Source organism: Chlamydotis macqueenii, chromosome 10 (assembly GCF_036417535.1).
Source record: "Chlamydotis macqueenii isolate bChlMac1 chromosome 10, bChlMac1.mat, whole genome shotgun sequence".
Lineage (NCBI taxonomy): Eukaryota > Metazoa > Chordata > Aves > Otidiformes > Otididae > Chlamydotis > Chlamydotis macqueenii.
The window spans coordinates 15934974-15961744 of NC_141565.1; the positions used below are offsets into that span (position 1 = coordinate 15934974).

The 26771-nt window shown below is 45.7% G+C and overlaps 1 protein-coding gene across 3 annotated transcripts in view; it reads right to left on the reverse strand.

Moving 5' to 3' along the window:
• ADAMTS9 (ADAM metallopeptidase with thrombospondin type 1 motif 9) overlaps positions 1 to 26771 on the reverse strand; it is an 84584-nt gene that overhangs the window by 45464 nt on the left and 12349 nt on the right. For all 3 annotated transcript variants that reach the window (XR_015259545.1, XM_086755494.1, XM_086755495.1), the window contains 17 exons: positions 23492 to 23778; positions 22420 to 22503; positions 22196 to 22317; positions 21747 to 21787; positions 21521 to 21626; positions 19431 to 19577; positions 18435 to 18576; positions 18111 to 18218; positions 13498 to 13643; positions 7600 to 7781; positions 7364 to 7500; positions 6895 to 7012; positions 6535 to 6630; positions 3607 to 3773; positions 3368 to 3497; positions 2635 to 2761; positions 722 to 932 (listed from right to left, as the gene is read on the reverse strand). Coding sequence is in view for 2 of the 3 variants with exons in the window: in XM_086755494.1 (XP_086611620.1) it covers positions 722 to 932; positions 2635 to 2761; positions 3368 to 3497; positions 3607 to 3773; positions 6535 to 6630; positions 6895 to 7012; positions 7364 to 7500; positions 7600 to 7781; positions 13498 to 13643; positions 18111 to 18218; positions 18435 to 18576; positions 19431 to 19577; positions 21521 to 21626; positions 21747 to 21787; positions 22196 to 22317; positions 22420 to 22503; positions 23492 to 23778 (2351 nt within the window). In the remaining variant the exon portion in view is untranslated. The remainder of the gene's footprint in view (positions 1 to 721; positions 933 to 2634; positions 2762 to 3367; positions 3498 to 3606; positions 3774 to 6534; positions 6631 to 6894; positions 7013 to 7363; positions 7501 to 7599; positions 7782 to 13497; positions 13644 to 18110; positions 18219 to 18434; positions 18577 to 19430; positions 19578 to 21520; positions 21627 to 21746; positions 21788 to 22195; positions 22318 to 22419; positions 22504 to 23491; positions 23779 to 26771) is intronic.

Below are 26771 nucleotides of genomic sequence, written 5' to 3' on the forward strand. Positions count from 1 at the left end.
CACTCTATTACAGGCTGAGAGCCCATTTATTCCCTTCTCCCCCCTTGCAGCCAAGGACTGTGAAAAGACTGCAGAAAACCTCCGGAAGAACAATTTGTACTTTAAGGAACAGGCTGTTACTTTATATTCCTTTAAAAATCCGATCTTGCTAAGCTTAATAAAGTCTCATGGCAATGAGTTTCACAAATTCATTTCAGGTTACAGCCTCATTATTACTTTTACAAGTGTTGCCTTTCAGTTCTCCCAAACGGCTGTCGCTTGTTCTCATTTTAGGAGAGATTAATTCTCCCTAACCGGCCTGCTACCCTTCATTGTGCCCTCCCTGGAAAGCCCCAGGCTCGTCATTTTCTTGGTGCTAGGTCTACATTCAGGAATATTCTTGGCCATAGAAAAAATATTGTGCTAAAAAGTGTAACGGAAACACATTTCACAAGTCCTCCACTGATAGTAACGTGTCCTCCTGGCTCCTGCCAGTGAGGCCGGCTGTGATGGGAGAAGCAGCCAGCAAGGTTTAGTGTAACAAAGACAGACCTTGGGATGCTTAAAAGCATGAATTTGTTGGAGTGGAAAATAAGGAGTGCCAGGCTGATCTGGACTACAGAAAAAGCTAAGAAAGCAGAATCACTGCCGCCAACTTTTATGTGCTGTATGCAGCCTAAACAGCCTGACAGCCCCATGCGCAGAGAAACCAGCGCCTGCCGTACCGCTGAGCAACCCGTACCTCGGTCCAGGCCGAGTACCGCCACCCTCCCACGTTACAGTCTCCAGTGCACTTCTCCCTCGTGTTCGGCTTGGGCTGGCTGCTGCAGAAGCGGTCGTCGACCTTCTCTATCTTCCCCTCCAGCCTGCTGTACTTGGAGCAGTAGATCTCCAGGGTGCGGTACCCCAGCCCACACTGGGCTGTGCACTCACTCCTCCTCGCGATGTGCCACCTGAGACGAGGAAAGCAAACGTCAGCTCTGGTGCGGCAAAAACCCACAACCTCACACGAAGGCACCTGCTTTGGAGAGGATCAGGAAAGGTGGAAGAAGCTATGGGATTCTGCAGGTAACACGCTCAGGGGTGTGTGACATAAATAAGGAATATACACTCTTCAACTGTAAGTGTTAGCTCTTTACAACACTTCCCAGTGCTTTGTGGCTTCCAAAAACCTGAGGCAATTAAGCCTGGCATTGTTCCTTGCAGGGAAGAAACTGTCTCCAGGTCCTTCTCTCAGGCAGCAAAGCCACACTGTGACCCTGCAGGACCACGCGTGGCGGCGGGGGCAGTCCTCCAAGCAAGGAGCAGTGCTTCGAAGGCTTTCTACCCCACCCTCCCCTGCAGGAGTGACACTTCAGCCTCTAAAAACAAAAAGCTGAAAAATACTGTGTCAGAAAATGATCTGCAAAGGCTTGAAAGGTGTGACAAGGCATTCCGCAAGGCATGATGCCTACAAAACAGTTTCAGCTCTCCAAAGCATGAGCAAATTACTTGCTTCAAGACACACTAGCCCCAGAGGTACCAGCAGGGATCAGGGTTATTCTCTCTGGTGCCTCCCTTCCCAGGAAGGGCCGGCACTGGTGGCCATCAAGGACCCACCCCTGGTTTACATCAGTCCCAGCTCTGGCAAGAGATGCTGGACATGTGGCCTAGTCCAGGGAGATGTTGGGGACTCTGGAGTCAACAGAAGCTGATTCCTGGGGAAAGAGGCAGTGACGTCCCCTGAGGGTCCTGGAGACCCCAGGGCTGTTGCAAACGCCTGCGCGGGGAGCGCAGAGCCCTGCTCCTAAGCCCAGAGAGCAAACTTCAGCACAGCTAGGAGAAGAATAAGATCAAGGGGATTTGGAGTCAATAGCTCCCTGAATGGCAGGAGTGCTGGCATCCTTGCCAGCTTTTCAAACTCCGACATTTGCCCTTCTCAAGTTTCCAACCTGTTGCAATGGCAACAGCTGTTACCGCGACAACCCGACCTACAGCCCCTATAGAGCCCCAGGTTTAACACAGCCAAGGAAACCCCTCGGGAAACACAGTCATCGGAATTGTTTCACCAGCAGCCGTTTAATGCCACCATATTTAAGCTCCAGAAAGGAAAACAGATTGCTTTTTAAAGGAAAATGGATTGTAATGATTTAGGCCATGTTCCATCAATTTTGACTCGCTGGGAGTTGTCCGGGGACAGCCCCAAACCCACTCTACGCTTAAGCCTATTCTTCACTTTATGCAAATGATGATAAATCCAAGTCTTAGCTACTCTTTTGCTTTGAGCATGTTTTTCCCCCTTTGCATGCTGTTTGTAGGATGGTTCTGAGCATTTCTGACCCAGGCAGATGCGAGTTTCAGGCACTGTATTGCACAGGGAGATTTTTCAACATTCGGTGGTTTTTTTTTTGTTTTTTTTTTTTTGTTTTTTTCTTCTACAGTTAGCACTAATTTCAGCCAACAAGAGAAATGTGAAAACGTAGAAAAGCGCCTCTCGAAACACAGCTGGTGGATATCAATCCCTCTTGGTTGACAAAGAGGCAACTGCTAATCCTTTTCTTTTTTTAAAATCAATACAGGCTGGCGAGAAAAGAAATTATGGTGAGAAGTGAAAGGAAAGAGGAGTAAACAATAAATATACGATATAATGTATACACACGGCTGTGTAGAGTGCACCTTAATTCACATTCTGTGCTACAAGGCTCAGTGATGGGATCAGGCTGGGGAATTCGATCACATCGCTGGTCCGACACCGTGAGCTGATCCGACTCTCTCGTACACACGGGTTTCCTCTTTCTTTCTCCTACACAGGAAATAAAAAAAGCACATTGTTTAAGTCCTACAGGAAAGCAATCAAATCAGTTATTTCTCTTACTCCTTTCATGGTAGCAATTAACAGACATTTAATCATGCTTTTAAATCTCTTTCAGAAACAGGGAAGGGGTAAAGACTCTCTAAGAGGAGCAGAACAGGTTTGAGGCAGAGGAGATGGACACAGGCAGAGCTGCAGCGTGCCTGCAAGGATGGACTCTGCACTTTTAGCAGAGTCAGCACTGGAAGGTGGGAATGACTGGGGGATCAGACCCAGAACAGACACTGATGCTTCCTGCAGCCTTAGGAAATGCTATGTAACCTTTTCTGCACTTGACCTTCCCCACCTGCAAACCAGGTTGCAAGGCTTACCCGGCTTAGAGGCGGCTGTGGCTGTGCCCTGCTCTGAAACTGAGAAGCAGCTGAGCAGCTACACCTCATGCAGTAACACCTACCGCTACAGCCCAGGGTAAGAACCGTGCCCATGACGTGAGAATCCCATGGAAAGCAAACGGAGAGGGATCTAAGAGCACTGCCCAGATCCTGGATGAATTCAGGACAAAATGGTAGCGTCTTTAAAGCCTTTCCAAGCACCCACCTTGGCAGAGCTTACTGCAGGGCTGCCATGGGCCGTATACATTCCAGTAAAACTGCTGAGGTTTGTCCTCAATGGGGATATTAAATGTGTAACGAACGTCGGGATTGTACAAATTCCCCACTGATAAAACCTGGGGGGAAAAGAAGATGGAGCAGAGTAAAGCGACAGACTTCACTGCCCGCTGTTTTCAGTCCAATAATGCTGGGCAGACTATTCCACACGCACAACATATACTTCACCTGAAGCGTTATTTCTTGCTCAATCCGATCTGTAGAATTAATCCTTTCAATAGCATTATCCGATCCACTGTATTCGATCACAGCATTCCCAACTTTGATTTCCCTTTTAAACATACTGACGACAAAGTCTCCATTTAATATAAAGTCTCCTTGACTGTTAGATAAGGCTGCATAGGTGCAAAAAACAAGAACTAAAGACGCAGAATTAACTCATACGTACATAATAACGTGGGTCATGCTCTCTCAGGGCTGCCTTTCATTGGGGCGGGAGGAAAAGCCCACTGGCACTCTCAAACAGAAAGGATGTAAACAGAGCAGCAGAGCTCTTACAGACATTGTGCCTTCTCCTTTTTCCACCAGCAAGCCTCATTAAAATGAAGGCTGAATTCCTGAAGTTGTTGCTAAATAGTTCACCCATAACCCAGGGCAGAGAGATACCCAAAAGGCATGGCGGGCCGGCTGCTGTACGCAGAACACAGTCTGCATCCCCTCATACACCGCAGAAATAACCCTGCCCAAATCTTTTTGTTAGCCAAACAGATAGGATGGCTTCCCTGTTGTTTCCAGGTGTGTTCTTAGGGTAAATGCACGTACCCTAATTGCCCAGACGTTGTTTTCCAGTACGTAATTACAGTCAGTATCTCCCCCTCTCCCTCCTCCCCCTTGTACTTTTTATTATTCCAAATCTTAAGGTATGTGAAAGCACTGAAGGCTTAAAGCCTAAATGCTTTATAAAAGGAACAGTTTCCTGAAAACAGCAGTCTGCTGCACAACTTCACACTAATGCGATTATGTAGCTAATTTCCTAAGTTAGTTTCCCCACCATTTCACCCATCACAGCTACATTACTACAAAGCCTCTGTACTGAAAAAAATCTAAACTTAACACCAAAACACCAAAGGGAAGGTTTTTACACCAAACGAGGAGCCATAACGAAGCAAAACACTGTTCGGTAGCAAAGAGACAGAGAGGAAAAACTCACAAAGCAGATGCTACACTCAAGAAAACTCCACACTTCGGATGCTTTAGTGTCATTAGACAGTAGTAAAACTCATTAAAGGATTCTTTCCCATTTGCTGTATCTCCTATAACAGTAGGTACACATCTTGGACTTGACGACAACACCAAATTCCTCCTAAATTGTTAAGCAACTACAAGGTTCATAGTACTGAGGGCCCAAGATTTCACACTCAGTGAGCTGCAAAATAAGTGGACACATGCACACTTCTCATTTGCTTCTAGTCAGGCCTAATCTGAAGAGATGCTTTCCCAGCAATATTAAAGCAACATTAAAGAAGATTTGCCTTCATTGCTTCCCAAGAAGATTAAAGGCCCTCCAAGAAGAACTGAGAAGTTCTTTGGGGCTCCTTTTGGGGTGAATCAGTTTGAATAGGTGCAACACAGGAAGGATTGTTTTTCTAGAAAAGATGAATAATGAAATGTATCTCTCTCCCCCAGGACGGAAAACTATCACACCTCAGTAAGGTTTTATTGGTACAGATGTCCACTCATGCTGCACCATCTCATTTCACTGCTGTGAATGTGCAGTACGGATGGAAGGCAGCTGTAAGCGAACGGCTGCGTACGTGCAGGGACAGCCAGCCCTGCATGACCCCAATCTGGGAACGAGCACAGGGAGGACCCGCTCAGCTTTTTTGCCTGAATAAAGGGTCCAGCCTCACGGATAGCATTTCAGAGCGATAGCCAAACCTGCCAGCACCATTTCCCTTTGGTGCACCATAATCTCCTCTACTTGTTTCTCAAGGGAGTTCCTTTAACTTCAGTGGGCTAGGAACCACCAGCCCAGGCCTGATTTTAACATATGCAGTTAGAGTGAGCGCTGGGGCTATGCTACTTTGCAAAACCACTCAACAACTCAGAGATTTTGCGAGATGAAATGTGATGAAGTGCCCTGCTCAGGGATATAAATATGAAACCCTGCGCTAGCATAGCTGGCAGTGCCAGGCAAGAAGAGGAGGAACAGAGGCGGGAGAGCAGCCATCTCCCTGGCACTGCAGTGGCCCACAGCCTGCCTCCCTGCTCCATCAGCAGCCTGCACAGATTCTGAGGGACAAAAATAGGGCTTAAAGGCAAAACCAGCCTTCAACTGGCAGGTGTAACATCACTCATAACGTGCGGTTGTGTTATCTCGGCTATTGAACCCAGACAGAACTCTCTACGGGGTGAATTACTGATCAGTATGGTGGACGAGACACACACGGCCATGTGAACAGCACACGTGCGTGCAGCAGACTAGCATAACGCAGCACTGCAAGCATTCTTCTCTGCCTCTAGAGACAGACCCACAGCTTAGAAAAAACAGTGACTGTCAATGTCCAACAGCCAAAGGCCAAGTTATTGTTAGGTTTAAATCTAACCAACGTCTTTGGCACAGGGTATTCCATCACAGTTACATACCACTGTTGGGCAGGGACAAGAAGGGCTCAGTCTAAGTGAAATCAGAATTATTATTCTCAGGGGAATAGAAAATAATTTCTCTTTGGATTTGTTGGTACATGTCTTTCAGGGTATGGCATATTTACTCTCCAGCCAAGGCACGGTGACAGCAGAGATGTGTTAAGTTGTGATGAGGAGACTCCAGCAGAATGCAGAAGCCTGTTTGGTTCCCAGCTTAGAGCTTCAGCTCCCACCCACAGCCCAGGCTCGACAGCCCTTCCCAGCCCCAGAGACACACTATGAGGATATTACAATCCCTGAGCATCCCAAACTCTGCATCAAGGATGGCATGAACAAAAAGAAGGAGCAAGATAAGGCTGAACGTTTGGTAGATACATGAGCTAAATTCTTGGTAAGAAAACATCTCCCTTAAACAAATTCTTCATCCTCCCTAGCAAAGAGCAGCTGGTAGATTTATCACAATCAGACAATAAAGCAGAGTTCTGGACTGAAAGAAGGACTGAAACTCACCCAGGTAGTTGTCATCCTCTGGTTTCCCTGAGTAACTGTGCTGACGCACATCAATATTTGTTGCACCAGCTGGGATGCGGACCACAACGTTATAGCCTAGAAAAGATTTTACAGAAAGTCAAGGCTATTACACAGACATTTCATTTGTTTTTTACAGGGGGAAGGGAAATGAGCAAAATTACCTCACATTACACAAGCCGACACTTTTCATTTAGGGATAGCATAAATAGTTACAAAATGGAGTATGCTAGAGCTAGAAGGATTTTGCGTATTACATCAGTGTTTTTGTAGATTAAGTGTGGTAATGGCTTTTATAGACTCGCATTTTTCACTATAAAGTTTTTAACAACAGATTCTTACCATAATGCACCGTGTTAAATGTGCCTGCAACAGTTTTGCATGAAGAATTATCCCCACCACAAACGCCACATTTATCTCGTCTTGCTTTTGAATTCAGCACATGATCACATCCAGCTTGCTTTAAGAGAGAAATCGAAAAAACTAGATTGAGCAAATACAGACTAGAACAGCATTCACAAACCTCCCAATTAAGGCACACAAAAGCTTTGTATGCAAAAGGTTGTCGTGAGACAAATTGTTTTGCTTCCTCGCATTTTTCCGCTGATTTACAGTGTGGCCATCCCACACCATTTTCAAACAAAAGGCTTTTTTACAAAGCGAGAATCACAACTGACATTTGCACCAGGCATGCCTCCGCTACAGAAAACTTCTCGCATTGTTGTTTCCATAGAGAAGAGTGTGAAAAACAGTTGTGAGCAGAAATGCAAACTGCAATCACCTTGGCTAAAGAGAAGGGAAAAAATCTTACCCGGCAAAGGCCCTGCACGCAGATGTCATTCGTGTCGGGGCCGCAGGGCGTCCCGTCAATGACGCGATCCCGCAGCTGGTAATACGCCGTGTTTCCCGCCACTCGGCAGAACAACTTGCACCGATCCTTCATCAGGACTGGGGACGCGAGGGAGGAAAATCAGAAGCACGTTATCCGAATGACACCACCTCGATGAGGTGACGCAGGATCTGCATCCCTCCCCCTCTGCCACTTACTGCCGCTGTATTTGGGCACCCAGCGCACGTTCGTGGGCAGCCCGTTGATGTTAAAGTGCTTCCCATCGAAGTCGGCGCACTGCTCGTCCCGAAAATCCTTCTTCAGCTTCGAGCACGGTTCGGTGTTGCAGGATTTAAACTTCATGCGACGGCCCACGCAGTATTTCCCACCGTTTTTAGGCCTGCAGAAACAAGAAAGAGAAGCCGGCTGGGGTCAGGCTGGAAACAAGATGCAATCGCAGTTCTGCAACCTGTTCAGTGCAGTTGCACAAAATGCAACACCATTTTGATGGCTCTGACTACCTCTACACGTCTTAATTAATATCCCAGGCTGACAAGCAGGAAATATTATGCAGGTGTCTAATTAAAAAAAGACCATATATGTGATGCTAAAAAGGAATGAAAGAGGGAATATTTGCTCTCTAATCAATGTAGCCGTAGTGAGAGAAGCCAGATAGGGAGAGCGACATCTTCCTCCCCATCTGAGGATCTAGTTTCACACTGAAGGATTTCATACAGGGGGACTATTCTCCACAACTCGATTGGTCCTAAGGATTTGGTGGCTGAGAGTTTGCATCTGACCTGAATATATGTATATAATAAACTGTAATAATAAAATAAAAAAACCCCACCATCTCTGCTGCTCTCTCCTGAAACCTCAAATGAAATTGGGAGGGCATGGTGGAGCCTTCTACAAGCCACCACCACTAATATGTACAACAAAAATTGCAGTATCACCCAAGCAGCTTTGCTTTTTCCCTGATGTTACAGAAAGAAAGATACTCTATTCTGAACAGAACAAGCGCTGGCAGTAGCAAGGAGCACTGATCAGAAGAGCGACTTGCTGGGTGCTCAAGTCCTGGTACCCACGTCTCCTGCCTTTCAGGGCTTTCCTTCTGGATTGGCTCTGCTTCACCCCAGGACCAGACGCCCATCGGTGCCCCAGGGATGCTGGCAGAGCGCTTCTTCCTCAGGAAGGAAGCTGGTTTGTGCACTGCAGACCCTCCCAAACATGAACCAATGAGTGATAAAGGGGAACCACCCCTGCCCTTAGTGCAGAGATGCCCACCACAAGCTCTCCACATTGCATGCAGCCAGCATCTCCTAACATAACAGAGACAGAAACCCGCTGCATATGTACGAGGGTCTCTACACACAGTGAGGCAACAAATTCCTACAGCCTAAGCTAACTTTTTTAGCATCTCTGCACATCAACCACCTAGGAAGCCCATCAGTGCCATTTTTCTCACAAATAACAATTATTCTCTCTTATATTTGAAAACTATTTGTGACTCAAGTAGCAGAGTTCCTGTGAAATAAATGGGGAGGCAGAGGGACACATCGGGGCTTGCACTTGCCTTACCTGCAAGGTGGGGAAGGGCAGGCAGACTTCCCACCACCCCACCAGCACCAGGCTAGGGATGCTCACAGGTATGGCAGGAGTCGCCTCGGGTGAGATGCAGAGCACCACCAGCTAAATACACAGGATCTTTCCTGCCAGCATCCTTTTCATCCTCAGCATCCCGAGATACGCACTGCCATGGTACCTTTGATCCTATCCTAGACGCTGAGGGGTATGGTTACGATTTGTCTTTAGGCACAGCCCAGAGCCACAGCTGGTAACATCAGCTCTTCCTGCTCTGAGGGTGACTCTCACATGCCATCTGGAAACTAAACGTGTGTCACTTGCAAAGCTTTCTGGTGCTTGCAATTAAGCGAGTAACGGTGATAAAAAGCCCAAGCAACCACACAGCCCCTGGTGCAGATTTCAGTTTACAGACTGATTTCACACCAGTTCCTAGTGGTGCAAGTCGAAACCCGGGTTCTACTGATTTAGTCTATTCTCCACCTTGGTATGACAAATAATTTGAATTCATTTAACTGATTACAACGTGTGACTGACCCAGAGCTAACCCAGTGCAGCAACTCCTGTGGACACATCCCAAACTCATGCCTTGCAGGCACAACCGTGATTTTGGGGAATATTCCCAAGGAGGCACATTATCTATCTCCAGCTACAAAGGGACATCTCGACCTCCTCACTACACAGCATACAGGGAAACTTCTGAGTTGTGGCAGTAGCACACTCCAGACCTCTATGAGCCCACTTAATTTAGGGGGGAGTTAACAGGATTCATCTTTTTCACTTCAAAAGCATTTATACTGCAGCAGGACCACTGCAGCTTGACAAAGGGTCTAAAATATGCAAACTACTAGCATTTCTTAAAAAAAACAAAAAACAAAAAACAAAAAACAATTTTAATCACATTGCTTCCAATATATATTAATGTAATTAAAATGAGACTTTTAAATATGAAATTAACTAGGAAAAACATGCAAGAGTTTTTTTTTTTTAAGGGTGCATCTAACAAAATCCAAAGATCCCAAGCTACCGTACAGTCTCCTTTTTAGACATGACCCAAGAGATTAAGATAACATCGAACACATGGACACACTACAAACTGAAGGATGCTAAAGCTTGCCATCGTGTTGCAAACTGTCAGCTTCATAACTGTAGCAGTAAATCTCCCTGCAGCCAGCATTTGGGACACAAGCACACTCACACTTCTGATGCTTCCAAACAGCCCCAAACCACCCTGACATTTTTCGGGTGTTTTTAAACCAGCATTACTTTTCACAGAGTCTGAGCAAATGGAAAGAGTTGACCCCAAAAAATAAGTCAGACTCATATAGCATGGATCTTCTGTGTCACAAAGAGATACGGGATACTTCACACTGTAATATTTTTAGGGATAATAATCAATGATGTGCTGCAGAGACAGAAGGGAATGCAGTCCTTGCACAGAAACGTCCTTGTTCTCTCTCAATTTCCCTTCTCTCTGAATCACCTATTTGATCAACTAACGGCCGGTGTGGTCCTGGCTTTTAATCCAGCATAGCTCCTCTTAAAGCTCCTGCGTGCACCCTGTCTTCGCTGCATTCCTCTCAGCATGTCAGAAACTCTGACAACACAGCAGACAGGCCTGGGGAACTGTGGGGTCTCATCCCCGCTCCCACCACAACAGGGTCTTAAACACACAATGCTTCATGCATCCCCTGCAATTACTAACCTTGAACGTTTTCACGGGCGGATTCCGAGGCAGCGCCCAGCTCCCAGCGGTCCGGGAGCACCAGGCACAGGCACCTCACCAAGCAGCGCTGTTTTGGGAGTGCTTTGCAGGTACCCCCAGAGAATTAATGGTGGGGCATGCATGTTCACCTGCACGCCTGCCTCTGTGCCTGTGCTCATGCAGTGACTGCAGAAAGGTCTGTGGAGCTCTCGAGGGCACCGATCAGTTTAGGATCTCCTCTGCAGCATCCTGGGAAGCCCTGGGATCGGGAACTGGTACATGTGCTGCCAGTGGCAGGCACAGTTACCTACAGACGCGTTTACATCTCAAGCTCAGACAGCTTTCAGCACAGGTGGATACTTTCATGATAGACTAAAATGCAGACGTGATCAGACTCACATCCAGAGATAACACTCCCTCATCCAGAAAGTCAATCCTGAAAGCAGGGCTTGTGGTACTGACATCTTATGCAATATGCCTTTTCCCCATGATTCTGCAGCTATGCCTTGCTTTCAAAACCAGGGCTTGCACCACAGACCCTCTATGTGACACGCCACAGCCGCAGGCTTTGTCTGTACCAGCCAGCCTCGAATTCCCAAGTGGGCAGTCTTGATGGGAAGGGTCTGGTGTGGTTAGCTAATACATTCCTTCAGTGTATGTCAAAACACAGGCTGTTGCCATTTCAGAGGCTTACAGCTTCCTGTAGCCCTGCAAAATACTCGTCCACAGAGGAGCCAGAGCACATTACAAACAGAGGCAGGAGCTGCAGTGAGGGGGGGAGTTCATTTTCAATGCCAGATTTAACACAATATTTTATTGGCGTGCAAGATTTCACCCCAGATCTTCATGCACAAAAAAGGAAAAATCTTAAACAAACTAAACTGTCTTTGAATATAAAAGGCTTAATGAAAATTATTTCAGATGTTACTCAATGTAACTGGGTTGGTTTTGCTGCCTTCTACAGCAGAGGAGAACCAGAGACTACACCTATTCTGTATATTTTTTAAGTACTTTGAAAAGTGCTACTGACAGGAGAGTACCCAGCAGTGTCCCATCCACACGCATCGTCTCAGCAGCCCCACAGTATCGGGGATGCAGATGGTGGGAGCTCATGCTACGATGTCAAATTTTGGGGACAAAACAACGGAGTCCGTGTAAAGCTCTGTGGATGATGCTAGGACAGGCGACTCCCTGCAGAGACTTCACGAGGGGCTGGAGAAGAGGTCAGTGCCAGCTACATGGCTCTCGAAAGAGGTTCTGGAAAATAACCACTATTAATGGTAAGTGCAGGGGATTTCACAGGCAGCTTGGTGCCTAGCCTATTTAGGTGCTTTTGCAAATCCCAGCCAAAGCAACACGCCTCACGAAACACCAAGATACAAACCACAAGCTATAAGAGAAGATGGAATTTAAAATCCCTTGACTAGCCCTTAGGATAAAGGAGATTTTCTATCAGTAAAACCTATCAGTCCAAACAGATGCCCCTCCAGAAGATGGGAATACTTCTCACTGACAGCATCCAAAGATTCAGCAGCACAGCTATTTCTGTGTGTGGAAAGACATTTTATTTTTGTGTCTCCATGGCTACTGGAAGACCATATGGCATGTGCTGACTCAGCAGAGCGAAATGAGAGCTCCTTTCCGCATGTGCGTTTCTCAGCATCATTTTAATTAACGTGCTGGTGTCTGACTCCCTCAGCCTCAGCCCTTCTCTTCTGACACCTGCTCAGCCATGCTGAGCCAGCCTCTCCTGTCACTTCACCACCGGTGCCACAGGTACAAGCTCTCCCTTCTCCCATTAGCGGTGATGGAAATGTCACTGGCGCATCACTAATGGCAATTTCCTTAGCAAGAAACTGCCCAGCACCAATGATGAGAAAGCCAAATGAGCCTGCTCAATCTTTTTAAGACCCCTTGGTCCAATGAGCTCCACAGACTCCTGTCTTCTCTGTGTCCCAGTCCCACATGAGAGCTCACAAACCATCCTGCCCATCCCTTCTCGCTCTCATGGGCTGAAAGGAGGCAGTTAAACAGAAACCAGCACAGTTCATAATTTACGTAAACAGGCTGTTTTCACACCAGTTGCTCAATCTATTATGAATATTTTGCTGGCCACACATTCGTCTCCTTGAAGCCCATGGCAAAATTCCCTGCCATTTCAAAGGGTGCAAGATTTTGCATTCCAGGCTGACGGCAAACATTTTTGAGTGCTACTTTTTAATGGGGCACAGATTTCTGCTGAGGTTTGGCTAGTCTGCGCCAGTTGACATGTAACTGTATAAAGGATCAGCTGCAAAAGGAGCCAGAAGCTCCAAAACCAGCCAAAGCAGGAGTAAAATGGTAGAAAACTCTACAAAGGATCTGGCCTGTAGGAACAGCTGCAAAAGCAGCCAAAGCAGGGGTAAAATGGTGAGAAATGGATGAAAATGTGGCTACTTCCCCTCTCCCTCCTTTCTGATCCACAACTTTGGAAAAGAAAAATCATCTTTGGAAGGGGGACCCCAACTGTGCTTCCCCAGGAAAACAGGAGGCAATAAACCCATGCAGATATATTACTACTTTTTTCTTCTCTGTTAAATGGATCCCTTTATAAAGGGACTTTTATTTTTTAAGTGCACTTTACTGACAAACCAAACCTGAAACCGGCTCCTCCTGGGTTCCCATGCTGCCTCACCCATCCCAGGCAAAGCCACTCATCCCTGGGTCAAAGCCATCAGTCCTGGGGGCACACATGGGTTGTCACAGCCAAAGGGGATTTCAGCCCATTTGGGCAACCCAGTTGCTTTTCCCCATTTCATCCATTGGTGCATCCCCTCCACGCACTTACTCAGGCCTGTTGCACTCTCGTATCGCCGTCTTGATGCCACCACCGCAGGTTCTTGAGCAGGTCCCGAAAGGGCTCCACGTCCCCCATGCTCCGTCTATCACCGGCGCCTCTCGCTCTTTGGGCACACACATCCCAAACCGACAGTGCTGCGTGCGAAGGAGAGAGATGGAAAAGGTGGGTTTGCATTGCTTTTGCATTACGAACCAATGAACAGCGAACAGCCTGGATGACACAACTCAGAGTTACTTGTTTCTCAGCCACTCACAAAACGCAGTAAAGATTTTTGCAATTAAATAAAATTGAACTTCTTTACTTTTTGTCTGTCACACACATTTTTCTTTCTCCTTAGCCTTAAATGGAGAAGTGAAGGCAAGGTGCTGAGTCCACAGGAGTGATTTATGGAAAGACAACTGAGGACAACAGCAGCCACCAAATATTCCCTGTTTACTGGTGCTGAATAGCACCGTAACGCTTGCTTTTCAAAAAGCTGCTTATCTGATTTCCTGGAGAGCAGCAGGAACCGCACCGCGTTGGGGAGGAGACAGACAGTTGGGAAAACACCAGGGAAAACTCAAACCTCCCCACAGCTGTACAAAGCTCCAGAACAGAAGAGGGAAAGGAAACTTCCAAATCCAAAGGGCAAATAAAATAGAAAAAATTAATTCCTCAAATCAAAGCATTTTTTTTCACTCAGTCATAACACGGGGCTTGCCAAGGCCTGGCCTACACTTTTGTTTTTCAGCTATAACTCTTGTTTTCTTTTGTTTGGAAAACTGGTTTAAATTATCTTGGTAAGCCCCCGTCCCCTATTTTTATGGTACAAATTGTGTCCCTTTGGGGTACTTTTGCTAGTTCAGCTACACAGAGCTCTGGAGAGGTGAGATCCAGGGGTGAGCCAGCTTCTGGCCCTACCAGAGCAGTTGGAAAAGTGTTCCACAATCCACGAGAGCGGGGCTTCCCTCTCACTGAACACCGCTCGCTAAAGTGGATTCAAACCCAAGACATGCTCATCTGCTGGTGGATGCCTAAATCTTGGCAATTACAGGAAGCCCAAACACTGCTGATTGCTCACAGATTAGAAGAGGTTACAGAGTTAAAGAAGAAAACACGTAACGCATCGTTAAAATATTCCCTTGCAATACTTCTCTGCACCCGATGCTGTTCAGGCAGGGAAGCACCTGACGATCTTTATGGCAACAGGGTTGAATTCACTGATGTGCTGCGTTTCTCCAGCCCTTTCACCAACAGCTGAACAAGGTTGTGTCAAGACACACCATGAGTCCACTCCTTCTTTCCACGGCTGAACAACTCATAACTTGGGCCCTAAACATGGTATTTGCTCCCAGATGAGCATGGTCTCCAGGCTGAAATGTGCCCTGGATTTGCTTTCATCTGAAGATTTGATTCCCCAGTTAGAAACAAGCTGAAAAAATATCTGCTACAGTAAAGGACAGGAATAAAATAAGCTGAAATGCCTGTTTCTTTGCTGCAGGACAAACCCTTACAACGCACAACTTCTCCTGACATTTAGAGGGCTGAAAAACTGCAGGTTTGGGGACCCCAGTGCCAGTCCTGTACTGCGACAGAGGTCCGACGGCTCTCATCAACATACAAAAATACATGACACCAAACCAACAGCGCTCTCCCAGAGGAGAACTTCTCGCAGCAATGTTGATGTTCACAGCTAAATATATAACCACAGTCATGCTTGGCACCACTGACCCACAGAAGACGACCGAATAGCTAACTAGTGAATGCATGCAGCTAACAGACTGTGGCGTGACCTACGTGTCTCCCGTCCAATGGTTGAGAATTAACCAGGAAATCACCTACATCCCTTAATTTTATTAAAAATTGAGGGTTTGGAGTTGCTGGTAAATCAGAGGCGGGGGGGTTTGGGGGCGGGGGAAGAGCAGCTGTTTTAAATGAACAGCAAGATTATCTTATGGAAACGCAATAGCGTTTCTTGGAACCACGCTGTGAATAGTCTGGCTGTGCAACCTTCATGCCTTTTGTATTTTAAAAATCATTTCTATGTTGAGTTACAACAGAAAAACTAAAAAGCCTGCCAGGATTCTCTTTCCTATGAGCTTACAGATCAGAGAATGAAGAGAATAAAAGAGTTTTTGTCTGGAGCAAGCTCAAAATAACTTAGACACACGGTTGAGGAGGAGAGCAATGGCAGGGAGGAGAGACACTACAACAGACTTTCCTTTCCTTTGTCTTGCCACTGGAGTCCCAGATAATTCACCAAATCCAGCTCCCATCCTTGGGCTGACTTTGGCTGAATAGATTAGCAGGGGGCAGACAAGTGCTGTGAAGCTTCATGCATGCATAACATATACGCTACCTGCTGCCATGCGGCAGGAGACAGACATGGTTACCATTCGTCTGCTCTTCTTTCACCATTCTTTAAACCACCCTGAAAACTACAAGAGGTAGAGGCCCCAGTTTACGACCCTCTTTATTTTCTTTTGGTGATTTATTTCCACCCAACAACGCGCTGGCGCTGTGAAACACCGTAAACGATCATGACCAGCGCTCCCCCAGCAAAGGCCAAACTCTGGGTTGGGCTTATTACTTGATTTAGCGATATCAGATTCAGTGTCCTCACGTGCAAAATATGCATAAGCTAATATTGCCATGTTGTTTTAGTGTCCCTGATTTCAGAATAAATTTAGAGCTGGGTTAAATCTACATGCCAGTAGTTTTAGCTAGACTTTTTTTTTTTTTTTAGCTATTTAGACTCCCTCATTTCCAAGGATACCTCCATTTAAAATGGCATGGTATTTTCTCCATCTGCCAACCCATCTATCACGGGCCTTAAACATGCAGACTTGAGGGAAGGCATTAGTCAGCAAGCAGCAGTTTGATGGGGCTCCTGGCCACAACAGAGTACCAAAATATTGATTTATTCCAATGAAAAGCACTCCAGACTCGCACCTCAGCACTTCACGAGCCCAAGTAAACACTGAGGAGGAAAGGGTTTATGATGATTCAAACCTTAAGTTTGAATTAGACCAACACAAGATAGAAGAATTACTCTGTAAAGCCTTTTTCAGAGAATACACCCAAATGCCTGAACACAAGCGCACTGCATTAGCTTTTCTTAAGAGGCCATCTGCTCTCAGCTGAGAAGTTCAGGTCACACTTGTCTGATTTGTCTAAACCTGTCAAATTGTCTAAATTTGTGGACTGAAATGTTTTTGCTTACATGGTCATTATGAAGAGCCATGCAGCTGGACATGGCCTCTTGGCTGACACAGGGTAACTCTGAGGAGGTGCTAATCTGAGCACTTGCAGTTGTTCGTGCATCACTCTGGTCATATCCGAGGGTAACGGTGGGTTTGTTGGAAAAAAAATTGTGGCCCAGATTTTTGGAATTTCAAGAAAATAGTTACTTCTGAGCTTCCAGCAGTGAGCAGACCCCAAGCTCACAAACAGAGAAGTTGAAGACACAAGGTCTCAAGACAAGGAGACTCTGCAGATGCCTAAGCTTTATCCCGAGTCTCAAAAAACATTAAATATTGGTGCACCACTGGCTCCAAAGCAGTAACACAAAAATAGAATTTCCAACCACATCTCTAATACACATTCTCAACAATATAAACAAACACGTTGACTGCATTTTTCCCTAAGAAATGAAGGCAAATTGATACATTATGCCCATTGTCTTGAAGGAAATCAGTCAAGTGTCATTGAACAATTGACCTTTCAGAGACACACAACAAAAGATTAATTACCAAGGAGATCCATAGCCTTTATGGAAAATTATATCTAAAATAGCATCCAGATGTTTTTATTAAAATACATTTGAAAGACTATGAATTAAAATGTCCACTCTTTCTAAAGAAAACTTTAATTGTTGATAATTAAAAGCCAGATAACCAAATTTTTAAGCAAGACCTTGTAGAATAACATCCCATTTTTTTACTATATGTACACGGAAAATATTTTTTTTCAGACAAAAATGATGAAAACTGGTTAGCACTTTTCTTGAAAAGCTTCAGTAACTCAATAAAACAAAAAGAAAAATCCTCTCAACTATTTTTCTCCAGTTCTGGAAAACCAAAAACTGAGTACTTATTCTAGAAACCACAATGCTAGCTGGAAACCAACACTGCACATGGAAACTGAAAATTTCTATGAGTTACTGCCAAAACTGTTTAATACAGAAAATGTCACCCAGTTCTATATTTTACTCTGAAGTTGTCAAGATTAGAAGCCAGTTGGCAAGTCTGTGTTACACAAAGTTGCTAATTGCTAACATCACATAGGAAATTTCTAATAAAAGCCTAGGGAAGCTTTGCAAAAGTTTTGCTCAAGAGTTCACTCAAGGGCATCATTAATTTTAAAAGATAAGCACTCCAGAAGGAATACCCGCTTTAAACAACGTTATGCCAAGCAGTCAGTTTTAATCACATTATCCAAGGTAGAGTTGACCTGTGCATATCAGGCTTGAAACACAAAGAGTAGCTTGGGGCTTCCACCCTTGCAGTCAGCAGCTGTGCCCCATAAAACTGGCCATTGGGGCAGGATGATTTTGACTGATACGCTTAGCCCAAGACCCAGGAAACACAACTATGAGGCACGAACCACCAGGTATTACAGACCTTTCCAGGCTCACATTCTGTCCCATCAGCCCAAGGCGTGTGTTGGGTACGACATCCCTTGTGCGCGCCGTCGATGTTAATACACCAAAGTCGCCGACACTGCATCTGCTTAAGTTATTGAAAAGATATAAAATATTAAATAAATACATGCCACATGCCCTACAGATGGATGATTCTTTACAAAATTATTCCCCTAGGATTTATTATTAACTCACAAGCTTGACAATAATTTGATGGCTTGTGAGCCTCCCATTCACCCAACCCCAGGAGACCTTATTTCACCCTGGCAACACCTGGAAAACCAAGGCATGGAATTTCACTTACCATATACGGGCACACTTGAGATCCGGGTCCAAAAATTAACTCACATTGTTTGTTAACGTCATAAATCAGCCCTGGGAGCTGCTGAGGCAACGTGTAAGTTCTCGATGAAGGTTCATCAAGCAAACACTCTCCATAACCAGTGCTACAAAACAAAGCAGAGAAACGGCGTTAAACAGGAGGTGATGTGACCAGAACCTGTTGGTGTTTACCTGAGCCTGCCTCGGGGCAGTCGTGCACCACATTCGCCATATTTACCAAGCACAAGAGCAGCTACTGCAGGCTCAAGCCCAGAAGGGCAGGAGGCTGCATTACCCATTCACCACCACCCCCATGCTCTGCTAATGACTATCAGCTACCCTGGCAAAAGCATTTCTGGCCATGCACAACCTGCATTTAGTTGCTGAGCAAGCACTAGTATACATTTAGAAAGAAAATAGTTGATTAGCAGAACCACCACCCAAGAGACCCAGCTCCTGGATTTGCCAGGACACCATCGTGCGTCTCGTTCTGCTCCCCATCACAACATGTGGGAAGGCATCACGGCAAAATGGGTGACCACTGTGCATCAAACTGACCCAGGGGCTCCTGGAAGAGTGTTCCCACCATGGACTAGTGCCAGGGCTTTATCTTGAGCTGTGCAGCAGAAAGGCAGATTCAATCTGCCTCCTAAAACACAGCTCTGTATCTGGGCCACAGGGCTTGGAAAACTCACTCTTCAGGTTCGAGGAGAACGCACATTCCTCAAAAGCAATATCCATGGGGGAAGACTTATTCCTCCCCATAGAGAGGCCGGTCCTTGCCAGCTTATCACGAGGCTGAACTGGCAGGGACTGGATGCCAGGGGTGCATTCCTGCTCTGTGTAAAGGATGTGTGCACAAACAAATCCCTCCGATTTCCTCCAAAGGCTGCACGCTAGGATTTCAGATTATCTGAGGAACCCCACGGGATGCATGCACACGTAAGAACAGCCAACACATGCATATGCAAGGCCTTACTCCAGAAACTCAGTGATGTATTTCCTACTGCATTTCGACCACATCCAGGGATTGGTGTAGAAGTTCAGTGTTGGCGCCATGACGTGCTGTTGATTTTTACCTCCATCTTCTTTGCACTTATGATTGTCATCGTGTGGCATGTTAAATCTAAAAGAAACACAGCAGCGAAAAGCACAGTCAGTGAAGTGGCAAATGTCAAGTATTTAGCGTAGCAAGAGCAACAGTGTGAACTAAATGTAAGCAAACCCAAGAATTTTGCCTAGATACGCTACTGACAGACATTACAAAATAAAAGTATTAATATGCACATATTCATAAGTGTCAACAAGCATTGCTCAAATTGCATTCCTAGCGCTTGTCTGCAAAAAGCCACGAAGCACCCTGGTAAGCTCTCCACATCATGACTGCGTATATTTAGCCAGACAAGTCTTTGAGGAAGCCTTGAGTGAGATGCCATTTCAGCTCCAGTTTCCTTTTCAGCTGACGGTCACGATGATCCTGCAGGCAGGCTGGAGTCCAGCCCCACCTTCATAAAAATGGCAAGTTCTCCGGAATTGAGCCAAAGAGCCAAGTTTCTGAAGGAGATGAGTGAATTGAGGCCATCGACTGCCGGTGCCCGAGGTCCCTCGTGTACGCTGGCAGCACCCTATGCTGGCCACAAAATGTCTTCTAATGCCATTCAATACCTTGGGCCACGCTGATCCTTCCTTCATGCTGTTGCCTAAACAGAGTTGCACCTGCGATAGACTTGGCTCCTATACTTCATGTGATAGGTTTGCAAGAGTTTGCAGCACGTGACACATTGAAGAATGCGGCAAACGCTAACGGAGACAGAATGGCTCAGAGTGCTTTGCCGTTTGAAGTGGAGAAGGGGAAATGACCCTGTGTGATCCTGCGTTCGAAGGCTGGGAAGTTTTTATCCCATTAAGATTACCTCCAATGAGCCACTTTTTCACTCAGCTCCCTGTAAAAGAGCAAAGAGGCATTTCCTGCTCGGCGCCTCTAAACTCTCCAAGCAGCTCCAGGGCAGCATTAGCGAAGGAATTAGCCACAGGTTAGGTGTGGGGAACGCCAAACCTTTGGGGACTTTCTCTTAGGAAATCTTATTTAAACAAATACTACTGTGGTTAAAAATAGACCGTCTCAGTCAGCTCTCCAAGCAGAAAAAGGGAGTTTAAAACAAGGAGAAATTTGTTTGCAACTACTCATCCGTCCCACACCTACAGATCTCCACTGCAAACCAGGCCTGAGGCGGTTTGGGACTGAACCAGCTGCGTAAGAGTTGTAGCTGGAGGGCAAAGGACTAGGTGACCTAAGATGATTTCTCTCATTACCACTCTCAAAAAGAGTCAAAATCAGTTAAAAGAATTTTCCATTGGAGGAGGTGCCTCTTGACTGACAGCATCTCTTCTGGGGAAGTCCAGTAGCATGAGATTTTCCTCAGTGAAATGGTTCTGCAGGTGGGTCTGGCTCACTTAAACATCTTGGTCATCTGCCAGATGTCCTGGGTAAATTCCTCCCTTCACACACGGCCGCTGCACTGCCTTCAGTAGTGCCACACACAGTGGTGGGATGAGCTGCAGGCAGGCTGAGGACCTGCTCTTGGAGGAGACTTCAGTCCCAAATGCCAGGTGAGACGTGCCCATGCTCCTCCTTCCTGGTCCTCCCCAAAGTAACCAGGACCTCCCAGCCCCAGCCAAAAACCTGGCCCGTCCCAGAAGCTTGACCTTGAACCATATCATGGCTGTGGGGTAGATCCTGGTAATATCTGCATGTAGATGTGAAGATGCAGTAATAAAGGACATTTTGTTAGCTCTCCTCCCTTGCAGAGGGGCTGCTTGGGGTACCCTGTCACTCATCCTCCCCAGAATGTGGGTTTGTTGGTTTTGCTGCTCTCAGATAGGCTCCAGACTACCCCACCAGCTCCCAGAGTCACACCACAATTTAATCTTCCTCGGTGGTGCATCTTCTACCCAAGTATATCTCCTCTCAAATAATTAGGCTCAGCAGGTACCAAGCCCTAGTCTGGCTGGCAAGCTAGCATAAATTTCTGGGCTATTTAAATGTAAATGTATTTACATAAAACATACACATGGCCAAGTTCATGTGCTATTGTGAAAGCAGTGCTCAGTCCGTTATCTTCACTAATTGAACAGCTCCTGTACGGGTCACAGACTGTGCCCAGCTCTGCCAGACCTAGGAGAGAACAAAGAGGTTTATGATAGAAAAAGAAATATTGCTCACAGTTCAGCACAGGCAACCAACATTGTCACTACAAAAGAAGTTATTAAGAGACAAAGAAAAGATTTTCCTTACCCAGAGTATCACATTTGTCGTGCGCTCTACAAATATCCTGCCTGAAAGCAGAACAGACCTGACACATTAATTTTCAGTGCAGCAGTGAGCTAAGGTACAAGCACAATAACAACATACAAAAGCAATTCTTTGTCCTCCAGCAAACGTTCTCAAGCTGGCTGGCCGCATCATCCAATTGAAGTTAGAACCAATTCCCTACCATAGCCAGAGCTTTCCATCCTATGTTGAACCCACAGGCAAACTTTGGACACTCCTGAACCTCTGAAAGTCACCTACCGGTATTGGTGGAAACATTATCCCAATTCTGCCCACAGTTACACTGCTCCCACAATTACAAATCGCATTACACCCACATCAAAACCCAAACACTTCCCACAGCTGCATGCATTACACGCTCACAGCCTCTGACACACAACTGGCTACGGTTCTCACGAGAACATTCACCATACCTGGTGACAAGCACGGCTGTATCATGTTGAAGGTGACTTCCTTCGGGGTGGTTCTGGGATTGCTGCCATTGGCAAAAGTTTTTTAATGTTGTCTGGGCATTGTAAGATATTGCAGGACCATCCTAATAAGAAGCACATATAAAGCAGGTATTTTAATTACTCATCGCAACGCTCACTACAAATGCCAGCATCAAGCAGAAGGAGAAGAAAATCACTTCCATTACCTGTTCATTATGTATCACGACCAATTTCACAATAACGATATTAATTAAATTTCCAATGCTTGGGTCTTTGTAGATAGAAGCCACCTGTTTCAAAAAGAAATATTCAGTATGTTTGTCAACATTAAAGGAAAAAAAAAAACAAAACAAAACAATTAAAGACAACACATGCACATCTTCCGTTTTGCAAGTATTTCTCCTGAGCTGCTCTTCTGCCCCACTCAGTGCTCTGATGCTACTTGGAGAGACCTCCTGTCAGAAGCCCAAAGTCAGAATGAAACAAACCTGCTGGTATCGCAGAAACCCAACATTTCCTTTTCCTCTAACACACATTTCACCAAATTACAGGATCATTCTGCTCTGAGACACAATGACCACCGACCAAGACTGTCAAAAGCCACTTATTCTCTCAAGTGCCTCATTTTGACATGGACATTTTTAGATCATGTATTCACTGCACTTCTACCCTCTAATAGGATGAAAATCCCTCCAGTGACACAACTACATTGGATACTCACTTCCAGTCACTAGGCATCTACAGAGCTGCCTGTCTGGGAACAGCATTCCTACATCCTAGTACCAGTAGTTACTAAAATGCTTGTCCTCAGCCTGGAAAGCCAAGCCTAGCGCCACGCTAAGCATCAAGGTGACCACAGGCTCCTTCTCCCTGCAACAGCAAGGGAAGTCAGGCAACAGCATAATTTACTAGCATCAGTCCGTTGGAAGGCACAGTCCTCAAAGCATGTTTTCAATTCAGCAGCTATTTCACATAGGCCTAAATAAAAAGAAGAGTACAGCATGGGGACTAAAGGGCTGGTGACACCTCTCGTGCTGCTGGGAGTTTGGAAAGCTGGAAGGGAGGCGTGTGGGAAGAAAATGTGATGGGTCTGGGAAGGAAGAAGACTCCAACCAACATTCCCCAGACAAGTTTTACAAAGCTTTATGCTAATTCCAGCATTATCCCCATGCCTAGCTGAGGCAAACTTATGGTATCGCATAAGACCACAGTGGAAAGGAAACTGTGACCACTAGAAAGTGGGCCCTGGGTGAATTTCCCCCTCAGTTGAATACTCACTATTGACATTAATGTTAAGACGTAGTGCTGTAGATTAGCACCATGGTAGGCGACCATCCTACTGTCAGCCACCACCATCACTTCCACAAACCGAGGGTAGGAGAGAAACCGCTTTGTTCTTCTGTGGCTCTTCTTTTCACTGACGTTCCCAGTCTTGTTCCTATCCGCAGAAAACGAATTCACTTCCAGGCTGTGCTTTAACATCTCTGTGTCAGACAATATGCTGCTTTCTGCCCACTGTCTTCTCCAGTGTTTCCGCTTGTTCTTTTTGTGACTGTGTTCATGATCTATGATTAAAAAGTAGAGAAAAATACAAAGTACGTTCCGGAGTGAATAGCATTAATACTACACGCACATTATGTCAAAACACCTATTTACTTCAACCAAGAGTTAGCAGGCTTGTTGCAAACAGCTAACCAAAACAGAAGCACTCTGTGGAAACCCACCACGTAATCCAACATCCAAAGCTTTTCTTATTTTTCAAAGCAATCTTACTGAAGCCAGCGGCACTTAAAGGCAGACGTTCACCTAAAGGCTTTCCTGCAGCAGAGCCGTCTCCTTGCCCGCGCAGGAGGGATAGAGCCTGGGCTGCCGTTCGGTTTAACGCGACATGAGCCCGGTGATGGTAATTAGCCACCGCAGCGGCCGCGTGAGGATTCTGGGCACGTCCAAGGTGGCCAGGAAACCACAGGAAACAAAGGTCCAAATCCTGTATTTCTAACTCAGGCATGAAGGACGGCAGGATTTGGCCTTCATAGCGAAGCAATTATATATGATTTATTTCTGTCTCTAACAATAACATGGCTGGGCTTCAATTCCCCCCCCTCCCTTTATTATTCTGTGCTACAGGAATGGTAAAGGTCATCTAATAGCACAGCTGCCACTGGCTAAAGAATAGAATTCAGGAAGTTTCACATATACTGCTTTTGATATTCAATTAGGCCAAACATAAAAGCAGCCTGAAAATATACTCCATGCTGATACAAAGACGACAAAGCGAAGAGGGGGAACAGGCAAATAAAACATATGGAACGTGTACAATTAAGATTTACCATCTGATTAGTATGTAATTATAGCATTATTTAAATGTAAGAGCAAAATCAGTCTTATTTGATGCCACTTAATTTTTAATCAGTTCATCGTAGGAAGTAGCTAATTGAATGTGATTCATCCATGAGAGACTGTTCGCTTCTGCATTCAATATAAAGCCAGATCTGAACTACTCATCTAAGACTCCAGGCTACAACCCTCATGCTCTTTGTAGCTTTAGTTTAATTTAGTCACGGTGCTGAAAAATATCACGTTTCCTTATCTGACCCACTGAGTAGGTTAGAGGAAGCATAATATTAGGGAACAAAGGAATATTCAATGCTCAAACAAGATTGAAGTGATAGGAAACTTCTTAGCTATTTTTCCTGTCTAGTTTCCTTTTAGGATATTTTGCAATAATTTCCAAAAAAAGAAATATAAAATACATTCTCTAATATCAAGGCAGTGCAGAGAGGGTCAGTCAACTTCTACCCATCAGAAAATCTTTTTGCCCTGTGTGTAAGTAGGCAATAGAGTATTTAAGAATTAAATCTTCTTTACTCTGCACTACCCAAGTTCTACGAATTCCGCTTTCTCGATACAGTCCAGACCACCTTAATACAGCAGAGAGTCCGCAGTTATTTGAGTAAGAATTCGAGAAAGCCAATGGCATTTGTGGTTATAATTGGATTGCCCTAGTTCCTCTGCACTAATCAATGCCCTTGTGTTGGCAAGGTTGTGCTCTCACGCTGGCACGGCTTCGTGGGCAACCGTGACATTATCCCGACTCGCTCAGTGCCAGTCAGAGCGGGAAGCCAACTGTGCATACAAATAACTTAAAGGTGAGAACACCAGACCGAGGAGAAAGGGCTAACCTCAGCCCTTCAGCCAGCTCCCCTCCTCTCTGCACCCTCAGCCAGTCACTGAAATCTCCCTTTTAAACCACTAACTTCCAAAAAAGGCAGGTGTTCAAGGAGAAAAGCGTTAAGGATGGGGAGATGCTCAACAGGGCTTGAGCGAGGCCGAAGGCAAGGCTGTGGTGCGAAGGCAGAGCTCTGCACCATCCACCACCGCGGCTCCGCAGAGCTCCAGACAGGACTGCGGGGCTCGGGTGTCCTCTCCTCTGGCCAGCCTCACACAGGGAGGCTGAATGGCAAAAGAAGAGGAAAATGCAAGCGATTCTTTAAAGAGACACCTGTTTATATAGAGATGTTTAAAAGAAATTAATTGACATTCACCAGGCTTGCACTGAAATTCTGCAGCTAGTGTTGTCATACACTCAAAAAAACCCAAACAAAACAAAACAAAAAACAAAACCCCAAAACAAAAACAAAATAACACCATCCGAAAACCAGACTGGTCCACATGAAGTGCCAGGTCTGGTTCCAAGAGCCCTGACCTGACCCACCATGTAGGAGAACCAGAGCCCCACACAGCCAGGTATGCTCAGAGCAGAGGAAAAAGTACCCTTCTGTTGCAGAGACCTGGCACGGTGTCACAGAATCATAGATTCATTTAGGTTGGGAAAAACCCTTAAGATCATCCAGTCCAATCATTAACCTAACAGCCCCAAGTGTTGGTACAGTATCAGCATACCTCCCCCATCCCACACACAAATCAAGTCAGGCACATCATCCCTTCAAAAACCAACATTTTTTTTTTTTCCAGGTGTGAAGTCACACTTATAGCACGCTATTAGGACAAGTCACGTACAGCCTGTTTGCCAGCCCAGTTACCGTAAAACCAAGCGCAAGCGAGCGGGGACGCATTGCGTGTAACGCCACGCCTGGACTTTGACAGTAGTGGCCTGTTATCTTCACCCATCTTTCTTGCATATAACTACATGCAGAGTAGCAAAAAAGCAGGCCTGTAAAAAATTAAACGCTAATGGCAGGGCACCGCTCTCAACCCATCCGTAAAACCCCACCAGCGTTAACGGGGGTTGCACACGGGGACTGCCCGTACTCCACGTGCCCGATGCTGCTGATATCTCGCTGGCTCCCTTACGATGGCCGCACCAGAAACGCTTTCATTGAATGGTGCTGCATACTGCTGCTTAATCGAGCAGAAGGGAAAATCTCTCACGTTACACAAGAAAAATGGGAAAATGCGACAGCTTCCTGCTGCCACACACAACACCAAAAAAGGGTGTGATATTTTTCCACCTGGTTTTGCTTCTTTATTTTTTTTTCCTATTGTGTTAATATATTAAGAGAAATCAGGAAGGAAAATGGCTTGCTTGGCAAGCTCT